The sequence below is a fragment of the Schistocerca gregaria genome, chromosome 2, assembly GCF_023897955.1.
Source record: "Schistocerca gregaria isolate iqSchGreg1 chromosome 2, iqSchGreg1.2, whole genome shotgun sequence".
Lineage (NCBI taxonomy): Eukaryota > Metazoa > Arthropoda > Insecta > Orthoptera > Acrididae > Schistocerca > Schistocerca gregaria.
In genome coordinates, this window is record NC_064921.1 from 542,358,666 (window position 1) to 542,383,797 (window position 25,132).

At 44.9% G+C, this 25,132-nt stretch overlaps 1 protein-coding gene across 1 annotated transcript in view; it reads left to right on the forward strand.

Moving 5' to 3' along the window:
- LOC126335871 (uncharacterized) overlaps positions 1-25,132 on the forward strand; it is a 1,498,073-nt gene that overhangs the window by 142,329 nt on the left and 1,330,612 nt on the right. Inside the window, exon 2 of the mRNA XM_049999344.1 lies at positions 22,788-23,245. Coding sequence (XP_049855301.1) covers positions 22,788-23,245 — 458 coding nt within the window. The remainder of the gene's footprint in view (positions 1-22,787; positions 23,246-25,132) is intronic.

Below are 25,132 nucleotides of genomic sequence, written 5' to 3' on the forward strand. Positions count from 1 at the left end.
CAGGCATGTTTAATCTTACTTGAGTGGACAGTTTACAGACTGCGCAGAACCTAACTGAACTACAGGAGTCCGCTGACTTATTGACGTAGAGGTCGTGTGGTAGGAAATATTCCCGGCATCTCCAATAACGTCAATATACGAATGCTTACTCGGTTAATCGTCTTAGACGTTCTCCGGGATTGATATGAGCACCTCCCACGTGCAGATTATCCTCTTGTTATTGCTTAATAATGAATGCCCATCACACAGTAACCTGTCCACTCACATACAAGGCTAGTGCAGCTCTTCTCTCTGCCACGGCGTGCAAGTCCTTGTCTAAAACGCAACAACCAGTAACTTGAATCTATGATAATACGTGTCAAAAATATGTATTGTTTGGAACGATTTTTACATAAACTTTACAGTCTGTTTTCATATTACCGTGACAAGTAAATTTCGTTTGTATATACATAAAGTAAAATTTCAATTCGGTCATTTGAAATACAATAGCTTTGCTTATTTTATATGCTTCGACGAGCGGCCAACAGGTGGGCACTTCAGACTTGTCAGGTAAGGTGTCTCATATAAGCAGCTTGTATTTGAATATATATATATATATATATATATATATATATATATATATATGTGAAACCCCAATGTTACAAGATTCAGTGGAAAGATCTTAAGTTAATTAAGTTAATGTAATTTATACCCGATGGACGTGGCTTATGATGTAGCCCACGCCGGTTCTAGTTGAGAAAAATATACATGCAGGCAGGCTGTGACTAACACGTTTATTGGAATGAACAGAAATTTAAATTCTCCTACGGCCGAGGGTAATTACATAACATAAGAGATAGAGAATTGTGAATGTCTCTGAAGTGAAAGAGAAAAAATAAGTCAGGTAGACAGGCAACAACGGAAGACTGAGGCCGGCCGGTGTGGCCGTGCGGTTCTAGGCGCTTCACTTTGGAACCGCGTGACCGCTACGGTCGCAGGTTCGAATCCTCCCTCAGGCATGTATGTGTGTGATGTCCTTAGGTTAGTTAGGTTTAAGTAGTTCTAAGTTCTAGGGGACTGATGACCTCAGATGTTAAGTACCATAGTGCTCAGAGCCATTTGAACCATTTGAACTATTATTAGAGTTACAGTTAAGGTCTCACTCGGTGCACTAATTTTCTGTCTTTCATGAACACTACGACGCGCCGTAACACAACTCTCTTGGAATGCTGTATCTAAGTGCAACATTTCAAAGAAGCACGGCAGGTACTTCTGGGAGCTCCATGAGTGTTGAAAGCTGTACACTGGCTGGCGTTGGAGAACAGACTACTGAAGATTCCTGGAAAGAGTCTGGGTGATAGACCTCGGAGCGGCCGTTGTGATTCCCCAGAGAACTCAACCACGGAGAGCTCATTGTGAACTTCCATTCAGTGGTTATGAACCGGCAGAAATACTGACAAGGCACATAGTTGTGGCAACCTGCTTGCGGCACATGAGACTGCGGAAAAGAAATAGAGTCCGCGGTAGCAGCCGCCACGACTATGGGTGTGCGTGCTGTTTGCAGCAACCTCGCCCCTCGTGTGGTGGCTGCCGAAGATTCTGTTGACAACAAAACAGATTGTTTAATATAATTTATCCCCATGTATGGCGATCACTGTGTTTGACTAGCAGGTGATATTGTTGATTAAGACGAACGACGGTTGAAGCGAAGTCACCCACATGACGTGAGTGTGTGACTGTTTGGAGACTAGTAGTCATATAGCGTCCCTTTCCTACAGGGAAGAGATAATAAAGCCATCTTGGTGGTGAATGATTACCCGACCTCCTTATTACACCCCAGAAAATGATGAAGTCGCCATCGGGAAAAGTAGGGTGAGGAGCTGTCGTGGTGTCTGCACGGAGGAAGTATCCTGCGGTGTCACTGATGTCGCCCACGGCGTTGTCCATAGGCGGGGATCCTTGACTCAACCTTAGGGTGATGTGGAGAGGCACAGAACATTTAGAAGAACCATCTGGAGCGAATCTGTAAGGATGAAAAAAGTAGAAAAATAGGAATTTTGCGCCCTGAGTGTGTATATGCATGCGAGAGCACTATTAGGCATAGAAAGGAGAGTCAGGGTGTGAGTGTATGGATTGGGCGCTGGAAAGAGAGTCTTAAAATGAGCTCATGAATTGGGCAATGAAATGAAACTCTGAGAAGGAGAGCAAGAGGCACTGAGAGTACATTCGCAGAAAGGTGTGCAAATATTAGGGTCTAGGAGGAAAAGCATGTAGGTGGGTGGATTAGCAAGGAGTTCTGGTATGTTGGCAGCGACGCCTCCAGTGATTGAGTAAGCGAGAGAGCAAGAAAAATTCTAGAAATAGAGGCATAGCGTTGGGCCCTGGAAAAAGGAACAGATTTGACTTCTGTCATCCGAGAACGTTTGTGAGGAACTTCATGTATGACGACATCAAAGATGACAGCACATTGTTGGATGTCCCTGGAAGGTCTGCTGAAACACAAGCGGGCAGGTTCTTTGGAACTGGAAGTGTGCCAGGAGATAGTGGGCGACGTGGAGCCATCTGCCACACATGGACTGCAAAGGCTCTCAAGGGAAAGGGGCTAGGTCCCTTTGAAGCTGTGGAGTTGGGGATTTGCCGCATTTGCAGTGCTTCTTGAATGGAGCGCTGCACATGCTACTTGTACACCAGAGAAAGAACTTGGGGAGCCACGTTGATGTCAGTGGCGAAAAAATCACAAAGAAAATCGGAAAGTAATATATCAAGTCGTGAAAAACATCTGACAGATGCCATCTACGTTAGCAGCAGCTCTCACCAATGGTTGGGCAAAACTTAAAGTTGTCGCCATTGGTGAGAGGAAACTGGAGGATCCAATGGTTGCACTGGAGCCGATGGTTGCATTGGAATCAATGAAAATGTGATACTTCAACGCCAAATGATGTGGGACAAATGTGGAGAGATGGCGTTGGAGCCAGTGGTATCACAGGACAGAGGAAGATGTGTACACTTGTCTTCATTTGATGGTACGACTTGTTGAGAACTGATGTCGCCCTGGAGATGGTGAGAAATGCGGGGAGGTGGCACTGGAGCCAATAGCGGCACTGGAGCCGATGAAAAGTTCTTTTCCCTTGTCGTCAGCTGATATAGCCCATGCTGGTTCGATGTGGGAACAATTCATTTCCAGTTAGACAGTGACTAGCAAGTTTACTGGAATAAATCCTTCTGTGAAGTGTAATTACACAAACAGTCTGTGAAGTCAATAAGAAGAAGTAATTCTGGTGGACCGTGAACCACAGAAGACTGAGTCATAGTTATTGTTGTCACAGTTAAGGTCTCATTCGTTACGCTAATTATCTCTAGTCGCTATGACTATGACACTGCATAGCACCACAGCCCTGGAAGGCCACAATGTAAAGGGCACGTCTCGATGTAGAAAGGTGAGGATTGCTGGCGGCTTCACGTAGCGTTGAAGATAAAGATCCGTGGTCGATAGACGGGCTGACGTTGAAAAACAGCCTTCGAAGGTTCCAGGAGATACTCCGGATGCGCCGCAGAGCAGCCACCGTAATTGTCAAGAGAATTCATCCGTGAAGACCTCAATGCGAACCGTCATTCCATGGTTGTGCACTGGCATAATACCACGGCGGGTGGGTACAGCGATGTGCTTGTGGGTACATGCTGTCATGGAAATAAGGAGTGACCATAAAAGCAACGCCGCGGTTGTGGAGCGCACGCAGTTGTCAGCCAACCTGGCTCTCTCGTGGTGGCTGCCGACAAGAAACCAGCCTCTCTGGTTGCTGTCCAGGATATTTACCCACATATGGGGCGAGTCCGGATTAGTGTTTGGCTTGCCGGTGCTATTGCTGGTTACGGTAGAGGACTCCGAAGACTTGGGCATCCACGTGACACGAGTGTGTGACTAGGTGGAAAGTAACTGATACTTAGCAGCTTATAAAACACTTCTGCGAACGATTCTTGAATCTTGTTACTCATTCGGGACCTCTTGCCAATTTCGGTTAATGGAAGAAACAGAGAACATGCAATGAAAAGCGTTTCGTAACGGGGTCGTTTAGTCGAGACGAGTGCATTACGGTATTGCCCGACTAAATACTGTGGCTGACACTAAAAGGTTTAATGTTGACATTCCAAGAGAGTTTGTTCCAAAAAGAGTCAACCTACATATTACTTCTAGCCACATACTGGAAAATCAGAGAAATTACAGTTCATACGTAGGTTATCATCTGTCGGTCTTTTCACACATCAATAGCGAATGGAAAAGTGAGAAGGTGACAACATAGTGGTACTAGAAGCACTCCGCACCATACACCGTAAAGAGGCTTGTGGAGTAAAGATGTATACAGGGTGTCTCAAATCGTTTGGGTCAAACTGAAATAGGTGATAGTGGGTCAAAAACCGATTACATTGAGATACATAACTGTCGAAAATGCATATTTATTTTGTTAGGGACATACACAGCGCACAGCACGTAAGAACAACGTACCTCGTAGTAATTGTTCAATGTGGCCACTGCCAGTCCCAGTGCATGCACGGCAAAGGCCCATGAAGTTTTGCGCACTATCTCAAAGATCCCTGGTGTCTATTGTACCAGGAGACAGGTAGCTTGGACCGTAGCAAGCGGGTCCTCATCCGTTTCTACCGGGGTTTCATAACCAACGTCTTGCCGTAACCCCAGAGTGAAAAGTCCAGAGGTGTGAGATCCGGTGATGGCGCTGTCCATGGAACAGGATCTACTCTTTCAATCCAACGATGAGGGTACGTGTTGTTCAGGTGCTCGCAGACTTTAACATTGAAGTGGGATGGTGTACTGTAGTGCTGAAACCATATTCTTTCACGGACAAAAAGGGTACAGTCTCCAAAAACTGTGGTAGCATCTCTCGCAGGAACACGAGGTAGCCTGAACCAGTCAAACGGGGTGGGAGCGAATAAAATCCTGTTAGGTGGTCTGGAACAATGCCCTACCATCCATTGACAGAGAACCGTCGCTAGTGGCGTAGGGATTGTCCTTAGCCCAGACATGGTTGATGTGGCTATTGAGGACATTATCATACTTAAATGAGGCCTCATCCGCGAACAGTACAAACTGTATGAGGTTCTGCACTACAGCGCTGCGGTGGATAATCCACTGACAGAAGTGAACGCGGGGCTCAAAATCAGTAGCTTCCAGTGCCTGCCTACATTATTTATTACAGGTGTGCAATATCTATTCCACCAGTATTTTCCACACTGTATCCTTCGAAGTGTGCATTTCATGGTAGAGTTGACGGGTGTTAATTGCTGGGTGGTCCATTTAAAAGTCTGGAATTCGAACATGTCTCTGGTGGGAACCTTGGCCGGCTCTCTGTGGCTTGAACGAACCTGTCTCTCGTAAGTTGGTACCCACAGAGATAAATTTTTTCCACTTGGAATGAGGCCTGTCTTTGACTACACGGCATGCACTGTACATAGTAACACATATCATCATGGAAACATCACAAGCTGTTTGATGCAAGGAGAACTGACACCAAGGATCGCTGTGTACGTGCGGCCAGATCGATGTGTGTGGTCGTCACGTGACACGCTTGCTATCAGCTATGTTGTGTACAGTATGTCTGTTTGATGGTCAGGGGTGTACGCTGTTCATCAGCAACTGCCTATTCCAGTGTACAACTGATTCCCGGGATCTTCATGAGAGTACAACAGAACTGCTTGTTCCGTTGAAAAATGTGCATTAAACTGCTATTCGTCATTTCGAGCAGTTACTATGAGCTGCTTTGAAGCAGTGTATGCTGTTTGTGTCCACAACATGATAAATATGCAATTCCGACCATCGATTCCTTATCTCAATGTAATCGGTTGTGGACCCACTATCACCTGTTCCAGTTTGATCCAAAATGTTTGAGGCCGGCTGTAAATGCCTTCGTTCGAGATTTTTGTGGATATCGATTAAAATGTGTAAAACTTCAACCAGATTTAGATAAACAGGACACTAATTGATACCTTTAGCAATATTATGAGAACACAAACATCTATTATGTGAGACCTTAACTTTGCCCGGCGAATTGAATGTTCAAATAACTTACGGGTTTGCTGCCGGGTGACGTCGTCGATCACCGCCGATATTTCGACAGCAGCACACCCTGCCATTGTCAAGGCACAAATGCGAAGTGTGCATTTGTGCCTTGAGAATGGCAGGGTGTGCTCCTGTCGAAATATCGGCGGTGGTCGACGACGTCACCCGGCACCAACCCGTAAGTTATTTGAACAAACATCTATTAAGTATAAATAATTAACAGAAGAATAAATAACTACAAAAATTAATACCTAATTAGAAACATGAGGATCAAAATGTAATAGGCTATAACAAAAGTGTAAGTTATAGCACATGGAACAAATGTAATATTTCTTTCGAACAGTCTACAGGTGTACTGCCGGTTCATAGTGTACATGGGGTACAATGTTTCGGTGATCAGACATGTCACTGTCTTCAAGTGCGCTCATGAGCCGGTCTCCCTGTAGCTCCCTGCCGGCTGACACCCCGTCCTGCCGCGAGCGGTTCTGTACGCTGTCCGTACCCCAGGTCGCGCGACGTCTGCCGCGGAGTTAATTGCCCGACAGGACGACCCAGTTGCTGTAGCGTAGGTGGAATTATCCTGTCCGTCCTGGCCGCCATAACGTTGTGTCTGCTGAGTGTCTCCTTCACTAGCCGCAGTTCTAGTTGCCAAACTTTGTTGAGATTATAGGCGGAGTCCCGTTTGATGAGGGCCGAGCAGTTCGAGGCGCTTCAGTCTAGAACCGCGCGATCGCTACGGTCACAGGTTCGAATCCTGCCTCGGGCATGGATGTTGTGATGTCCTTAGGTTAGTTAGGATTAAGTAGTTCTAAGTTCTAGGGGACTGATGACCTCAGATGTTAAGTACCATAGTGCTCAGAGACATTTTAACCATTTGAACCGTTTGTCCATGGTATATACACTCCTGGAAATTGAAATAAGAACACCGTGAATTAATTCTCCCAGGAAGGGGAAACTTTATTGACACATTCCTGGGGTCAGATACATCACATGATCACACTGACAGAACCACAGGCACATAGACACAGGCAACAGAGCATGCACAATGTCGGCACTAGTACAGTGTATATCCACCTTTCGCAGCAATGCAGGCTGCTATTCTCCCATGGAGACGATCGTAGAGATGCTGGATGTGGTCCTGTGGAACGGCTTGCCATGCCATTTCCACCTGGCGCCTCAGTTGGACCAGCGTTCGTGCTGGACGTGCAGACCGCGTGAGACGACGCTTCATCCAGTCCCAAACATGCTCAATGGGGGACAGATCCGGAGATCTTGCTGGCCAGAGTAGTTGACTTACACCTTGTAGAGCAAGTTGGGTGGCACGGGATACATGCGGACGTGCATTGTCCTGTTGGAACAGCAAGTTCCCTTGCCGGTCTAGGAATGGTAGAACGATGGGTTCGATGACGGTTTGGATGTACCGTGCACTATTCAGTGTCCCCTCGACGATCACCAGAGGTGTACGGCCAGTGTAGGAGATCGCTCCCCACACCATGATGCCGGGTGTTGGCCCTGTGTGCCTCGGTCGTATGCAGTCCTGATTGTGGCGCTCACCTGCACGGGGCCAAACACGCATACGACCATCATTGGCACCAAGGCAGAAGCCACTCTCATCGCTGAAGACGACACGTCTCCATTCGTCCTTCCATTCAAGCCTGTCGCGACACCACTGGAGGCGGGCTGCACGATGTTGGGGCGTGAGCGGAAGACGGCCTAACGGTGTGCGGGACCGTAGCCCAGCTTCATGGAGACGGTTGCGAATGGTCCTCGCCGATACCCCAGGAGCAACAGTGTCCCTAATTTGCTGGGAAGTGGCGGTGCGGTCCCCTACGGCACTGCGTAGGATCCTACGGTCTTGGCGTGCATCCGTGCGTCGCTGCGGTACCGGTCCCAGGTCGACGGACACGTGCACCTTCCGCCGACCACTGGCGACAACATCGATGTACTGTGGAGACCTCACGCCCCACGTGTTGAGCAATTCGGCGGTACGTCCACCCGGCCTCCAACATGCCCACTATACGCCTTCGCTCAAAGTCCGCCAACTGCACATACGGTTCACGTCCACGCTGTCGCGGCATGCTACCAGTGTTAAAGACTGCGATGGAGCTCCGTATGCCACGGCAAACTGGCTGACACTGACGGCGGCGGTGCACAAATGCTGCGCAGCTAGCGCCATTCGACGGCCGACACCGCGGTGTGTCCTGGTGTGTCCGCTGTGCCGTTCGTGTGATCATTGCTTGTACAGCCCTCTCGCAGTGTCCGGAGCAAGTATGGTGGGTCTGACACACCGGTGTCAATGTGTTCTTTTTTCCATTTCCAGGAGTGTATTTCGATGGCCTCTCCAGCGACGCTGGCCCAGTATTTGCTAGAATCCAGTTTTTTGTAGAATCCTGAGACGTTCGTTTTCCATTGCACGTGACGACCGACTTGTTGCAGTACATTATTCAAATGTGCCGTTGATTTTATCAACGTCGATCTTCGATGATAAGTACTGTTTGGCAAATATACAGGAAATGATGGAGTCGCCATCGGGAAACGAGCTGTCATGGTGTCTGCACGGAGGGAGTGGCCTGCGGTGTCACTGATGTCACCCAAGCGTTGTCCGTAGGCGGGGATCCTGGACTCAACCTTAGGGTGATGTGCAGAGACACAGAACATCAAGGAGAACCATCTGGAGTGAATCTGTAAGGATGGCAAAAGTTTAATTTGATATAGCGCAGCTGGAGGGCTCGTTGTGTTGCGAGTACACAGTGGAAAGAACATGGAACCATTGTGTCCAGAAAGGAGATACGGTTACAAGGACACCAGAGCAGTAATAATTTTGCGCCTAGATGGTGAATATGTGTCCAGGAAAACACAACACATTACCATGCCTAATGCGGTCTACGAAAACCATTGGCATTCAGCTTCCACTTGTTTCGGGATGGATAAATACAGTTTGTGTACGGTTTTTGAGATGGAATTTTATACCATTCTTTTTGTAAAATAGTGGCCAGTGCAGGTAATGATGCTGGAGGTGGATAGCGATCACGCACCTTTCTCTCAAAGGTAGACCCTAAGGTTCAATAATATTGAGTTCTGATGTCTGTGGTGGCCAGAGGAGATACGACAGTTCATCCTCGTGGTCACAAAACCAGTCCTTCACGATGCGACTTATATGCGCAGTGGCCCTGTCGTTTTGAAACACAGTATCACTACTGAGTAATAAATGTTGTAACATGGAATAGAAGTGACTAGCTAAAACAGTGACATAGTTGTTGGAAGTAATGCGACCTTATACTATATGGCTGCCTAAATCGTCGCCAAAAACCCGCTACATTTTTCTCTTGTGCCATAAACTCCGCCCAAAAGCCAGAACCGGGAAACATCGTGCAACAAGACTCGTCCGACCAAATGAGCAGTTACTCGGGACCTAATACAGTATCCTGAGATTGTTGTATGACCTGCTGACAGGGGCAAAACAACTGCTGTTCTCTCCAAGGTCTACAGTGTGAAAATGTCTGCTAAATGACGACTGCTACAGGAAGATCAACACTGACCGCATAAAGAAGGTGGAAAGCAAGCGAGCTTCTCAAGGGCTTGAATTTACCGGGCAGGGTCGTTACCACAAGGACCTATACAGCCAATACTAAATGGGCCCACAAAGATGAGGGCCCGATATGCCTCATTGCCAACAACTTCAAGGCTCTTACATATTTGCCGTCAAAATGCCTGGAAGATTTAGTAAGCCAGCATCAGGTCCGCAATCCTGTGGATTTTGTGAAACGCCTCAACAGCATCGGGGTGAAGGACTCAGATATCATGGTTAGCTTCGACTTCGTTTCGCTTTTTATCACGGTACTATAGAAAATTCATTTGATCTCACTGGTCGGAGATTTCACAGGAAAACTACGGAATTATTCAGGCATGTCCTGACCTTCACGTATTTTCTGTTTGACGGAGAATTCTATGAGCAAACGCAGGGGGTCACAATGCGAATGAGAATTTGTTCATGGCTCACGTCGAGGGAGAAGCCGTGAAATTATCCAAATGGAAACTCATTTGCTTTTTCCTTAATGTGGAAGACAGTTCTTCATCCAGCCCTATGGAACGGATAAACGCCATAACTTTTTCGCACATCTGAACTCCATTCATCAGAACATCAGATTCACTGTGGAGACAGGACAGAAGCAAGACTAGCATTCTTTGACGCCGTGATGAAGTGAAGAAATAATGGCCCCTGGGCCACGGTGTGTATCGGAAGAAAACCCACACTGGCCTCTACTTGCATGCAGACAGCTTTGACCACACTGTGCAGAGGAATTCTCGTCAGAGCTTGACACGTTTAACTACGTATTTTTTCAGCTGCTTCAGGCGGTAGTCGCGCCGCCATCTGTTCATCTGCGCTGACGGTGTCCACACCACGACAGTTGTAAACGTATGAGTGGGAGCAAAGTTCAGTCCCCTCTCTAGAACTGAAATCGCATCTCTTCTCAGCTGCGCGTCATTCAGACTGATGAAAATCTCGCAGGGGGTCTCCAGCGATTGTTTGTCAGCGAGACGTAAAAGTTATTGATGTCTGATGTCCTGCACCCTGGTGTTGGTGACCACCCAGGTTCCACCATCACTCGAGGCCCTGGTCCAAGAATCAGAATGATTGTCCAGTTGTAAATGTAGTTTCAGTAGTCCTTGGGAGTTCTTCTCAAGGCTCTGGGAGGCGAAATATATCTTCTTACATATCAAGGCAAGGCTGGCCTGCTTCTTGATTTTCGTTGCTGACACAGCATGGACGTGAGCGTCACTTAACCAAAGATCGGTATAGCATACTCGGCAGCTCTACAGAAATGTACAGATCTCGGAATAAAGAATCTTCGGAAACACAGCTTTCAGAATTTCTTCATGGTGTGACGCATCTGCTCCCCGTAAAGAAATGGGGTACTAAAAGCTCTGTTACACAAGGCGCTCACCATCTAAGATGCAGAGAGTCTTACCCGAGAACTGGAACATCTCATAACTGTGTTCTGAAAAAAACAGGTACTCGGAATGGAAGATTAGGTGCCGTTTCCGCCCCTCCATTGCAGTACAACCTGTGATACCTAGTCACGGAAGGCACGGAAAAAGAGGCAGCTGCTTCCGTTACCACGGTACACGTGCACGCTATCGGGAAATATACGGCGCATACTGGAAAAGCACAGAACAAGAACGGTATTTTTCTCACCAAATTAAATGCGGGCAATATTTGGGATCATCAAAGATTATCTACGTTTACGGAGTGCTGAGGTATATCAAATTCCGTGCCAGCGTGGCAAGTCAAATATTTTCGCTCTCTTTCTGTAAATATGCTCACGTATTTACCTCAGATACAGAGTTTATATTAAACAACGCCTGTCTTGCGGACCGGACGTAATAACAAAGGCTATATTTTTGCTTGGAATACGATTTTCCGATGACGGAAAAAATATTTTCTTTGATAACTGCTGGTGACATGAAGAGACTCACGCATTAATTCTAAAATCGGTTTTTACGACTCCTTTTTGTGACTGAACTTTTTTCTTATACAAGATGACATCTTCTAACCTTAGCGTACGGCGAATTAGATAACATACATTTGACAAATGTTGGAATGTGTGTGAAATCTTATGGGACTTAACTGCTAGGCTCATCAGTCCCTAAGCTTACACACTACTTAACCTAAATTATCCTAAGTACAAACACACACACCCATACCCGAGGATGGACTCGAACCTCCGCCGGGAATAGCCGCACAGCCGATGACTGCAGCGCCTCAGACCGCTCGGCTAATCGACGGCTACGTTTAACAGAAATGTACACGTTCACATGTAACAGTAGAACATATTGGTTATTTGACACGTACAAAAGAAACAGCAATATCTGGAGAAATAATGCAAAGAAAGCACGTAGCTTCTCCTTGCGGTGAATGCAATTTTCTAGGGAAGGAGTGGTGTGCATAAGGATACGAAGTCACTTGTCGTTTCTTCGCATAAGGCTAAAATGCGCGAAAGATATAATGCACTAAGAATATGGTTATGTTACTACATAGTGGCAAAAAAGAAAGCTTTACTTGTGGTACTGCGTTACTTTTAAATCACGAATACTGTTTAATGAACTACTTGTAATTTCATTTTATAATCTTATGTAATTAAAATTACAGATTCCAGTTGCAGAATTGGAAGTGCTGCATTAACTACCACCTGAATGATCGTATCATCTAGGTATCACACATCCGGTGGTCTCGTTGGCAATTTTAATCCTTTGTCTAACTCCTCATTAGATAACTGACTTTTGCAACTAGAAGTTCTCAGACGCGAAGGAATTACAGACATTGGCTGCGAAAGGGTAATGATTTAAATCAGTGGGGAAAGTTGAAAAATTTGTACCAGGCAGCGATTCGAACCTAGGTTTCCTGTTCAATAATCAGATGCGCTTACCACTGCGCCACCCATACACTGTCTACTGTAGCACGCCTGTGGACAGACTCGAATTGTCAACTTGTACCGCACACTACTGATGTAGCGCCGCTGCTCATAATCCTCGTTACTCGTAGCATTTCGCCGATTCCCGTAAGAGTTCGAGCCTTGTATGCGTCCGCGTTAAACACAACATAGGTGGTTCTCGCCATAGCTGTATATATGTGTTATCTGTTCTGCCAGACATGTGGGGGAGTTGAGAAGTTGGGTCTGATGGGAGGCGTGTGTTAGGGTGGTTCGTACAGTTGTACAGGTATATGCCTCCTACGCAGCAGACTTGGGTTCTAGTCCTAGTCCAGTACAAATTTTCAAGTTTCCCCATTAATTTAGACCACGTCTCATTTGCAGCCAATGTTCGCATTACCTCCTCGTTTTAATTCATTGTGGATGCTGAGTCAAAATGGTGTGTGTTATTTCAGCCATGTCAGAAAGACCAATGTAACCGGTATACACTGCATAGATCTCCTGAGCTTTTTCTTCTTCGTTTTACTTCTGAACAAAAAGGAAAAAAATCATTAGCGGTTAAAATGTATTGAAAGGGTTCTTCCATAAGCAAATACAATTTTCTTCACTTTTCACCCATAATGTTTTAGTGTTGTTTGACCACCAAAATACAGTCCTTTTTATTTTTGTTAAAAGCGCAAAGCATAGCTCACGTAGTTGTATGACACACGAAATACAGCTGATATTCCGGTAGCATTTGTGATCTGAAATATTTATAGTTTTATTTTATGAAGGTGATGTCATACAGCTTTAATGAATGTGAATATACGGTTGTAACGGTACATTTTATTAGAGCCGATAGATTTCGGCCTAGGATCCGACCATCATCGGGTCCAGAAATCATCTCAACTATACATTTGTGTAACTGGAATAACAGTTATGAGGAGTACATTGTTCGATGAATGATATTAGCTGTCTACAGGTAACATTATTTCCATCCAATCTCATTGACGTTTTGTGTCACAATTTAAAAATGACTGTGAAGTTAAATGGACATAATGTGCACGTATATACAACTAATGTCAATAATAGAACAGCCTCGTAGCTGTTACTCCTGTTTCGGAAATGTATATCTGAGATGATTTTTGAACCAAATGATGCGATGATACTAGATCCAAATCGATCGTCTCTAATAAAATACAGTATACCATTAGAGCCGTGTACTGCATAACGCAGTTCTCAACATTTATAGTTTTCACGTTGTTCAGATTCTGTTGAAGTGTTCTCGCAAACAGAGGACATAGTAGGATATCACTGAAACATGTATTTGTGCAAGAGGGAGAAAATTGTGTTTATTCGGGCACAATCTTTTCAAAAGTATTTATTTGCTGAGACAAAAGCTCGAGCGAAACTGAGCTTTCACTTCAAGGTGGAACCATGACACGCTTACACACGGATTGAACTAAGTTACTTTAAGTACAAATCAGCCTGGAGAAAACTTGACCGAAAAGTGTTATCTGAATTTCATGACAAGGAAATATAAAGAGCAAGGAGACAATTGGCACGTTCTGCGAGGAGATGACGGGCACCTAAGGCAGTAACACACTCTAATCTTCAATTTGCTTGCTGTCCCTCCCTGTAATTCTTAATTGTGGGACAAGAAAAAGGGGTCGAGTGTACTGACGAAATGGTCACACAGTGGAAGACCTTCAGCAGAACAACGAAGACGCAGAGTTGTGTCGACGTCAACAATTGCCAATAATAAGGAAGGTTAGGCGGCATTATACTTTCGACGACGAAGTCGTTAGAAGTGAAACAAGGTTCAGATTTGGGAAGGATGATAAATGAAAACGGTAGTTGAGGCGTTTTTACTGTCCGCACTTCGGAGCTTCCGAATAGTCGCGCGATATCACACTCGCTACCACGACTAAAATCTACACACACACTGCCGTATGCGCCGCGTGAGGCAAATTACGCCACGTACTGCTCCGCGTATATATCAGTAAACGTTTGCTGAAGGACGCCGCAACGGCACACACGTAAAATACGGGTCACCAGCCAAGCAAGAGAAGGTTAAGATTCTCACAACTAAGAAGCCAAAAATTAAAAGCTTTTCAGCCGTATAACTACTTTCAGGAAGAAATACCAAGATCTGAGGGCTGGTCTGTAATATGGTTACTGCTAACAATTTAATTCATCGTCTCTAGCCGGCTAGTGGCAACCCCTGTTGACAATCACGACAGCAAGACAGGCATACAGTTCAAAGTCAATAAGACAGTTGAGGAGTGTGATGAACTGTGGGTGTCATTGGATCTATACGCTCTTTTTCCGTCAGAGTGCTAAATCGATGCCTCCATATTTGAATTACGCACCCTGAAAATTTCAGCTTGATATTTTTGGTCTAGGCTAAGCAGTCATCTTAAGAAGTCAGTGGATGACAGGTAGTTGTCACCTTGTTTACTGTGTATAGGTTATTGTATCGACTTGAGCTGCGTTGCGTGTTAACGTGTGTTATATAATGAGTGAAGTGAGTGGTAATGAGTCAGAAAATGACTACAGACAAAAATAAGCCAGTGTGACGGGAATTTTGGCATTTATGGTAGAAAGCCGAAGAGGAGTGAAACGATACAATTCAAAAGAAGAGTATGTCATAATCCTTAAACAATGCAGGGAGAAACCAGACCCATTTCAAGTCACTGACGGAAGGGAGCTTATTGAAGATTGGAACAAACGTTTAATTGGCTTCTTCTCATCAAAGCTACAGAGGAAATTTCCTTTCATGCCAGGATGCACTTTGTCAGTGATGGCAAAACCGCTGCCTGAAAATCATATTGGAAGGTCTTTATATCCTTTAAGTTCATTAAGAAATCAGCAAGACTCCCTGAAGATATTTCATTTTTGTCATTAATAGAGAAACCAACTGTAGCAGCAGCAAAGTTGAAGGACATTCAAGACCTGTTGACTTTTCTTCCTGTTATAAAGAAATTCTAGACAGAGTAGATAGTGAAAAGCTACTGATGCTGAACACGAAGATAAACCATAGTGGCCATGAAAGTATATTTTTTTAAATGTGCAATTTAACTGGATGTTGTTGTTGTGGTTTTCAGTCCTGAGACTGGTTTGATGCAGCTCTCCATGCTACTCTATCCTGTCCAAGCTTCTTCATCTCCCAGTACCTACTGCAACCTACGTCTTTCTGAATCTGCTTACTGTATTCGTCTCTTGGTCTCCCTCTACGATTTTTACCCTCCACGGTGCCCTCCAATACTAAATTGGTGATGCCTTGATGCCTCAGAACATGTCCTACCAACCGATCCCTCTTCTGGTCAAGTTGTGCCACAAACTTCTCTTCTCCCCAATTCTATTCAATACTTCCTTATTAGTTATGTGATCTACCCATTTAATCTTCAGCATTCTTCTGTAGCACCACATTTCGAAAGCTTCTATTCTCTTCTTGTCCAAACTATTTATCGTCCATGTTTCACTTCCATACATGGCTACACTCCATACAAATACTTTCAGAAATGACTTCCTGACACTTAAATCTATACTCAATGTTAACAAATTTCTCTTTTTCAGAAACGCTTTCCTTGCCATTGCCAGTCTACATTTTATATCCTCTCTACTTCGACCATCATCAGTTATTTTGCTCCCCAAATAGCAAAACTCCTTTACTACTTTAAGTGTCTCATTTCCTAATCTAATTCCTTCAGCATCACCCGACTTTTATATCCTCCTTTCAAGACACTACCCATTCCGTTCAACTACTCTTCCAAGTCCTTGGCTGTCTCTGGCAGAATTACGATGTCATCGGTGAACCTCAGAGTTTTTATTTCTTCTCCATGGATTTTAATACCTACTCCAAATTTTTCTTTTGTTTCCTTTACTGATTGCTCAATATACAGATAGAATAACATAGGGGAGAGGCTACAACCCTGTCTCACTCCCTTCCCAACCACTGCTTCCCTTTCATGCCCGTCGACTCTTATAACTGCCATCTGGTTTCCGTACAAAATGTAAATAGCCTTTCGCTCCCTGTATTTTACCCCTGCCACCTTCAGAATTTGAAGCAGAGTATTCCAGTCAACATTGTCAAAAGCTTTCTCTAAGTCTACAAATGCTAGAAATGTAGGTTTGCCTTTCCTTAATCTTTCTTCTAAGATAAGTCGTAGGGTCAGTATTGCCTCCCGTGTTCCAACATTTCTACGGAATCCAAACTGATCTTCCCCGAGGTCGGCTTCTACTAGTTTTTCCATTCGTCTGTAAAGAATTCGTGTTAGTATTTTGCAGCTGTGACTTATTAAACTGATAGTTCGGTAATTTTCACATCTGTCAACAACTGCTTTCTTTGGGATTGGAATTATTATATTCGTCTTGAAGTCTGAGGGTATTTCGCCTGTCTCATACATCTTGCTCACCAGATGGTAGAGTTTTGTAAGGACTGGCTCTTCCGAGGCCGTCAGTAGTTCCAATGGAATGTTGTCTACTCCAGGGGCCTTGTTTCGACTCAGGTCTTTCAGTGCTCTGTCAAACTCTACACGCAGTATCTTATCTCACATTTCATCTTCATCTACATCCTCTTCCAATTCCATAATATTGTCCTAAAGTACATCGCCCTTGTATAGACCCTCTATACACTCCTTCCACCTTTCTGCTTTGTTTTCTTTGCTTGGAACTGGGTTTCCATCTGAGTTCTTGATGTTCATACAAGTGGTTCTCTTATCTCCAAAGGTCTCTTTAATTTTCCTGTAGGCAGTATCTATCTTACCCCTAGTGAGGTAAGCCTCTACATCCTTACATTTGTCCTCTAGCCATCCCTGCTTAGCCATTTTGCACTTCCTGTCGATCTCATTTTTGAGACGTTTGTATTCTTTTTTGCCTGCTTCATTTACTGCATTTTTATATTTTCTCCTTTCGTCAATTAAATTCAATATTTCCTGTGTCACCCAAGGATTTCTACTGGCCCTCGTCTTTTTACCTGCTTGATCCTCTGCTGCCTTCACTACTTCATCCCTCAAAGCTACCCATTCTTCTTCTACTGTATTTCTTTCCCCCATTCCTGTCAATTGCTCCCTTATGCTCTCCCTGAAACTCTGTACAACCTCTGGTTCTTTCAGTTTATCCAGTCCCATCTCCTTGAATTCCCACCTTTTTGCAGTTTTTTCAGTTTTAATCTACAGGTCATAACCAATAGATTGTGGTATGAGTCCACATCTGCCCCTGGAAATGTCTTACAATTTAAAACCTGGTTCCTAAATCTCTGTCTTACCATTATATAATCTATCTGATACCTTTTAGTATCTCCAGGGTTCTTCCATGTATACAGCCTTCTTTTATGATTCTTGAACCAAGTGTTACCTATGATTAAGTTGTGCTCTGTGCAAAATTCTAGCAGGCGGCTTCCTCTTTCATTTGTTTGCCCCAGTCCATATTCACCTACTACGTTTCCTTCTCTCCCTTTCCCTGCTACCGAATTCCAGTCACCCATGACTATTAAATTTTCATCTCCCTTCACTATCTGAATAACTTCTTTTATTTGATCACACATTTCTTCAATTTCTTCGTCATCTGCAGAGCTAGTTGGCATATAAACTTGTACTACTGTAGTAGGTGTGGGCTTCGTATCTATCTTTGCCACAATAATGCATTCACTATGCTGTTTGTAGTAGCTTACACGCATTCCTATTTTCCTATTCATTGTTAAAGCTACTCCTGCATTACCCCTATTTGATTTTGTGTTTATAATCCTGTAGTCACCTGACCAGAAGTCTTGTTCCTCCTGCCACCGAACTTCACTAATTCCCACTATATCTAACTTTAACCTATCCATTTCCCTTTTTAAATTTTCTAACCTACCTGCCCGATTAAGGGATCTGACATTCCACGCTCCGATCCGTAGAACGCCAGTTTTCTTTCTCCTGATAACGACATCCTTTTGAGTAGTCCCCGCACGGAGATCCGAATGGGGGACTATTTTACCTCCGGAATATTTTACCCATGAGGACGCCATCATCATTTAATCATACAGTAAAGCTGCATGCCCTCTGGAAAGATTACGGCCGTAGTTTCCCCTTGCTTTCGCAGTACCAGCACAGCAAGGCCGTTTTGGTTAGTGTTACAAGGCCAGATCAGTTAATCATCCAGATTGTTGCCCCTGCAACTACTGAAAAGGCTGCTGCCCCTCTTCAGGAACAACATGTTTGTCTGGCCTCTCAACAGATACCCCTCCTTTGTGAATGCACCTACGGTACATCCATCTGTATCACTGAAGCACGCAAGCCTCCCCACCAACGGCAAGGTCCATGGTTCATGGGAGGAAAGATTTAACTGGATAATAAATAATAAAAGCAATTTTCAACTCAATTTCATGATATTTTGTAGAGGTATCATGGTTTGATGGAGATGGGCTTAAACCATTCATCATATTTTGGAGAATATATCACAAATGGCAGAAATATCTTCGGTTGTAAGGACTGATTTTGTATGTTAAAAGTATGGTCTAAGACAGAATTATCACATCATTGAAATATAACAGTTTTTCAATAAGATGCAAACGTGCAAGTCTTCAACACACTTTTACCAGAAATGCACTTTTCGGATTTTCGCCCATAGTCCATCAAGCTGCTCAATTATTACACAAAGTACCACACTTAGATTCCCATGGAAACAACTACACGGCCCTGTCACATTAATGTGACCACCGCCTACGTTCGACGTCAACTTGCAATAACCGCTTACAGATGTCAAGCGGCGGCACAGACGGTGCATGGTATCCTGCATCAAAAATAGTCTGAAAAGCTTGCAAGGGTGTTGAAGGGTATGGCGTGCTTACAAATAATTGTTAAAGAAAAAATTCGATACGTTGCGTCGTTTCCGACTTAATTAAGCGTTGAAGTTAGCCAACCAGACCGTTGCCTGCGCAAATTTAGGAGGCCAACCATATAAAATTAGTGTCAGTTGTTCTCATAGCATAGGTGGTATTGCACGAGACTGCTCAGCCCATGTTTAATTTTTGTATCGTTCTCTTGATCGATTTTAGGAAACCAAATGGAGAACACGTCTGGCAGCACCGTCTCCGGCAAGCCGCTTGAAACTGCGCGTCCAACGACCTGATTGGTTAATCTAAATGCAACATAACTAGGAAATCTCTCAACGTATCGAATTTTTTTCTTAGCAGTCATTTCTCAGCACATCCTCAAAAGCTCTTCAGACTGTTCCTCACAATCCTGTATAAAGCGCTACGGGATGGCGGCAGAAAAGTCCGGTGTTTGTCGAAATGCGGAAACGGAGTGATTTCAAAAATGGTTCAAATGGCTCTGAGCACTATGGGACTTAACATCTGTGGTCATCAGTCCCCTAGAACTTAGAACTACTTAAACCTAACTAACCTAAGGACATCACACACATCCATGCCCGAGGCAGTATTCGAACCTGCGACCGTAGCAGTCGCGCGGTTCCGGACTGAGCGCCTAGAACCGCGAGACCACCGCGGCCGGCACTGAGTGATTTATCTGGCGTCCAAAAGGACTTGATCATTGGCCCAGAATATTATTCCATATGACATCACTGAATGAAAATAAGCAAAAGATGTCAACCTACTGATTTCTCTCTCCCCAAAATTTGCTATGATTGTAAGTGCAAATATGGCTGAACTAAGTTGTCTTAGGAGTTCAAAATGTGTTTTTTTTCCAATTTAAATTCTCATCAATATGAACACCTAAGAACTTTGAAGTTTTCTCCTATGTATTATTTCTTCACCATGTGTTACACTTATCACTGATGCAGTACCCCTAGAGGTGCAGAACTGAATATGATGGTTCAAATGGTTCAAATGGCTCTGAGCACTATGGGACTTAACATCTATGGTCATCAGTCCCCTAGAAGATACAACTACTTAAACCAAACTAACCTAAGGACAGCACACAACACCCAGACATCACGAGGCAGAGAAAATCCCTGACCCCGCCGGGAATCAAACCCGGGAACCCGGGCGTGGGAAGGGAGAACGCTACCGCACGACCACGAGATGCGGGCAACTGAATATGATGTGTGTTTGTGATCTTCAGGGTGAGACCATTCGCAGAAAACTAGTGAATGATACTTTTGAGAACTTTGTTCACTATTTCTTCCATTTCTGTATGCAAACTGGGAGTCATTACAATACAGGTCCTCTGTGTCCAATCCAACGATTTGGAAACAATTCGTGAAGATATGCTGTAGTACGTGGTGCACTGTGGGCTGGACAGCCGCCTAGTCTTCACAGGAATGTCTTCTAGCATCCGTGGAAGATGGCTTGCTAGGAGTCTGTGACACTTGTGCACGTTCAGCGTCAGTCTTAAAAAATGGGCCTGTGAGCTGATTGTTCACTACCCTCACCATACTTTTACACTCCAAGGACGCTAAAGTTGCATGTGACGAAGCCAACAGGGCTTGCCAACAGACCAATAGTGCATGTTTTGGCGGTTTACCTGGTCATGATTGGTAAATGTGGCTTCATCACTAAACTAGATACATTATGCATTTGGAGTATCCTGTCTTAATGCTGATGTAAAAAAGTTAACACGATTCTCATCATCGTTTCCATGTAGGTCTTGATGGAGAGAGGTGTGATAGGGATGGAATTTATGTCAGTGAAGAATGTGTAGGGCACCTGATTGACTCGTGCCACTTTCTCGTGTGATTGAGCGGTAGCTAACGTGCGGATCAACTGCAATAGCAGCAAGAACAATAATTTCACCCTGTTCTGTTGTCACTTGTTTTCTTCTTTTAGGTTTTCAAGGTGTTACACTACCACTTTTATGTAACTGTTTGAAGAGGTTGATAAATAACCGACATCATGCTGGACGTTTGTTGGGATATGTTGCCGCATACACCGTACAAGAACGAACCGCATTCTTCTTGCACTCTCCGTACACCATGAGCATTGAACAGTCACACACTAGCTGACTAGGAAGTCGCAGTGGACTCAAGGAACACACACGCTCGCCATATTTTGTAAACGACTCGTGCTGTAATCCTGCGACAAAGAGGCTATGTTCCATTTATTTAAAAAAATGTATGTTTGTACAAAAATACACTTTCTAAGTATTACTGCAATCTGTGTATTGTATGTTTGTACAAAAATACACTTTCTAAGTATTACTGCAATCTGTGTATTCGCTAACAATACGAGCCCCTGACTACCAGTTCATTCAGTGTAAACCCCATATTAGTAGCACTTTCCATTTCCACAATATTTGTGGTGCAATTTTTAGGCGATTAACTCTGCGTATGATTTTATGCAATGTCACCGTACTTGCTTCCATGTGAAGTGAAGGGGCAATCTACAGTAGCTGCTTGTCTTCCACTGTCTCGACTACGCTATGTGTTGTTTTGTTTCCACTGCATTTTCGTGGATTCTATGTAACTGATTTTAATATTCGTTAATTAGTTGAATATTTCGTAAGTATCATGTGTACAGTCGGTACTAGTCTGACAAAACCAATTGCGGTCAGCTTGTGCCGTTATTAAGGCAGATGCGCAGTGGTGGAAGAGTGAACGATCCACCCTTTCGACTGCAGAGTCACACTTTGTCTTCAGTAACGCTCAGTAAACCGTAAGTCCGCTCCCAGTAGCTGAGTGACGCCGGCACGGTAACTCAGCATGTTCGGTCAGAGGATTAGCTGCCCTCTGTAATAAAAAAAACTGAGTTAATGGGTCAACGACGAACGGAAACGGGGGTCTTGCGACGTCCGCCCCGAGCAGATTCCACGAACGAAAACGAACGAAATGAGACAAAAAAAGTGGTCAGCCCGACAGATTGTCAATCCTAACGGCCCGGGTTCGATTCCCGGCTGGGTCGGAGATTTTCTCCGCTCAGGGACTGGGTGTTGTGTTGTCCTAAGCATCGTCATTTCATCCCCATCGACGCGCAAGTCGCCGAAGTGGCGTCAAATCGAAAGACCTGCACCAGACGAGCGGTCTACCTGACGCGAGGCCCTTGTCACACGTCATTATTATAGTAAATCGGAACACAATCAATCCTAGACCGACAATAAGAACATTAACATGACAAGACGTGAATATTTTGACAGATTGCAACTTTTATTCTCATGGGGGTTAAAATGAGGAAGTGCCTTACCCGAAGGAAATGCCACAGCGGAATCAGTTCCTCGAGTTTATTAGAAGCGGCGAGACACGGATAGGAATTGTACCAGCGCGGTCGCGGGTATGGGAGATTACCGTCCTGTTAAGAGGCCTCTCGGAAAGGGCAGAACGCGACGGACGGCGGATGTGGAAAGGGGCGGACCTCTAAAAATATCGAGGCTCTCGGGATGGGCGGCGGATAGAGCAGGCGGGGGTTGAGAGTGCGAGAGACAGGCGTGCGCTGCGAGTGACGTCAGAGCGCCGTGCCGAGCCCGTTTCCACGGCAACGCGAGCCGGCGGGCGTCAGCAGCGCCGCGCGCGGGCGTCGGCGGAAGCTCGGGGGTGGCAGGCGGCGGCGCCCGGACGCTCGGCGCGGCGCGGCGCGGCTGGGGTAGGGTGCGCTCGGCGCTGGCGGCGGCAGTGTGCGGGCAGCCCCCTGCCGGTGAGCCACGGCGCGGTCAGCGTGGAGAGCAGCGGAGGCGGCAGCGGCCGCGGCCCAGAAGTGCCCGTGTCTGCCCCCTCCACCTCGTGCTGCGGCCCTCTCCCCCAGCGACCGGCTCGCTCCTCCAGCGCCCTGCCCGCGGGCAGACCTGTTGCCACGGTGCGGAGGACCCGCCAGCGCAAGACGCCGCAGCTGCGCCGGTCGCTGACCGCACACTCTGTGAGTACGGCAGCCGACACGCCGCCCTCTGTCACGCTCACGCCGCCAGCTGCCAGCTGCGATCCGCCACAATCGATAGCGCTGCGAGATCTGACAGTGACGGCTTCCTCACGCCGCGAACCAGCGTCTCACCGTCACCGAAGTCCCAGCTGCTGTTAAACCTCGCCGTTATGTGTCCATTCTACGGATATTCGCCTTTCTAACAAGTGTCATTTGGGACAAGCGCTGGGAAAGGAAGCCAGCCACAAAACCCATTCGTACGTTCCACTGTTAATCCTGACTATGACCAGGATTAGAAAACAGGACGAGTCTAAAAATAAAATATTATTACCCTACATAAACGCCCCATTATCTGAGCTGTCTCTCACTTATCTGCAAGCCTTTGTTTCGCACTCTCTAGAAGAGTTGTGGAGCCTTCGTGTTGAATTATAGCAACTTCAGCTTTTACTTATTTCCGACCAGGAGAATTGTCTGTGGCAATCTAGTTGATACGTGGAAACAGTGACAGAGCTACCGTCTAAACTTGCTGTGTCCAGTGCCACGAGAGTTTACTGAGTTATCGGAAATAATTTCTCTGCAAAGGACAATACTGGAAGTAAACGTAATCTTATTGAGGCAGGAGCTCATTAAACTGCGAATAACAAGCCACTGGCATGTAAGCATCAGTTGTCTTCAATTGCGTATAGTAAATCGGTGTTACGCGATTTGGATAGACGTAACATTCAGTCTAGTATATCTATTTTCAAGCTTCATGCAGACCATAGCGGAGCTATAGGAACGAAATTCAGGCTCCCGAGCAATAAAAGCATGTGGTCTTCGAAGAATTTTATTTTTAGACTGTGTCATTCCACAGAAAGTGTGTACGTGTGCAATATCTCAAGGAAAATGTAGAATAGAAACCAGATAATATTGTTAGTAAAGCACAACGCAGGTTATGTAATTGTGTTGTCAGTGAAATTACAATTTCCCTTGGGTCCTATTACTGTACCGAGGGGAAAACAAAATCCATTCAGTAGTCTGGCAATGATCTCAACAAGAAGACAGAATCTTCCAAGATGACAATGCGGCCTCAACATTGTAACAGATGGAAATGTCTAACATTGAAATGAAAATGAGATTAGAGCTGTGCATTACCAGTAAGTCAATCTTAGCGGATTATGTCATCGACGTGTTCTGTTCCGTATTAGCAAAACACTCGAGGAGTGTTAAACATGTTCAGAATCTCGGAAAGAATTATAACAGCTTCTTCTAGAGGAATAGTATCAAACTAGTTATTTGGACAATCTTCATATTAATTTATCCAACCTTTATGCTTTTGTACTATTTTACTATGCCAAATGATTGTTGATATTTCTCTACCTTTCGTGATGTCCCTTTCACATTTCCGTCGCTTTTTTCAGATGGGCAGTGATATTTCTGTGTTGCACATCTTCGACTATCATCACCTTTACTGCGTGCGACATGCGCCAACACAAAGGTGAAATAAATATCGTATGCTCCAGCAATGACGCGCCTATGCGAATAGAGAAGAACTCTAAGTGTCATATGCCGCAGCAATAATGACAGACGAAAAAAAAAATCGGATCGCACAGTTCTGGGAACTTCTATCTCATACTGCGTCTCTACGTCATAATTCTTACAATGGAATAATTTTCGACAAGATAGCATACAGCTGTAATGACGGTGGTTTGGTGTGAAATGCTTCTGGTGACAACATAATAACTGAACATAAAAAAAATTGGTTTTCCTAAATTCGTCAACAAAGAATGTATGGCAGTCCTTATCCCTGCCAAACATATATGTAACAATATAGACATCATTCAAGTGGGACTGCAACGTAGGAACACATTGAAAACTTGATTCCTGTATTGTTTACAATAAGCTAGT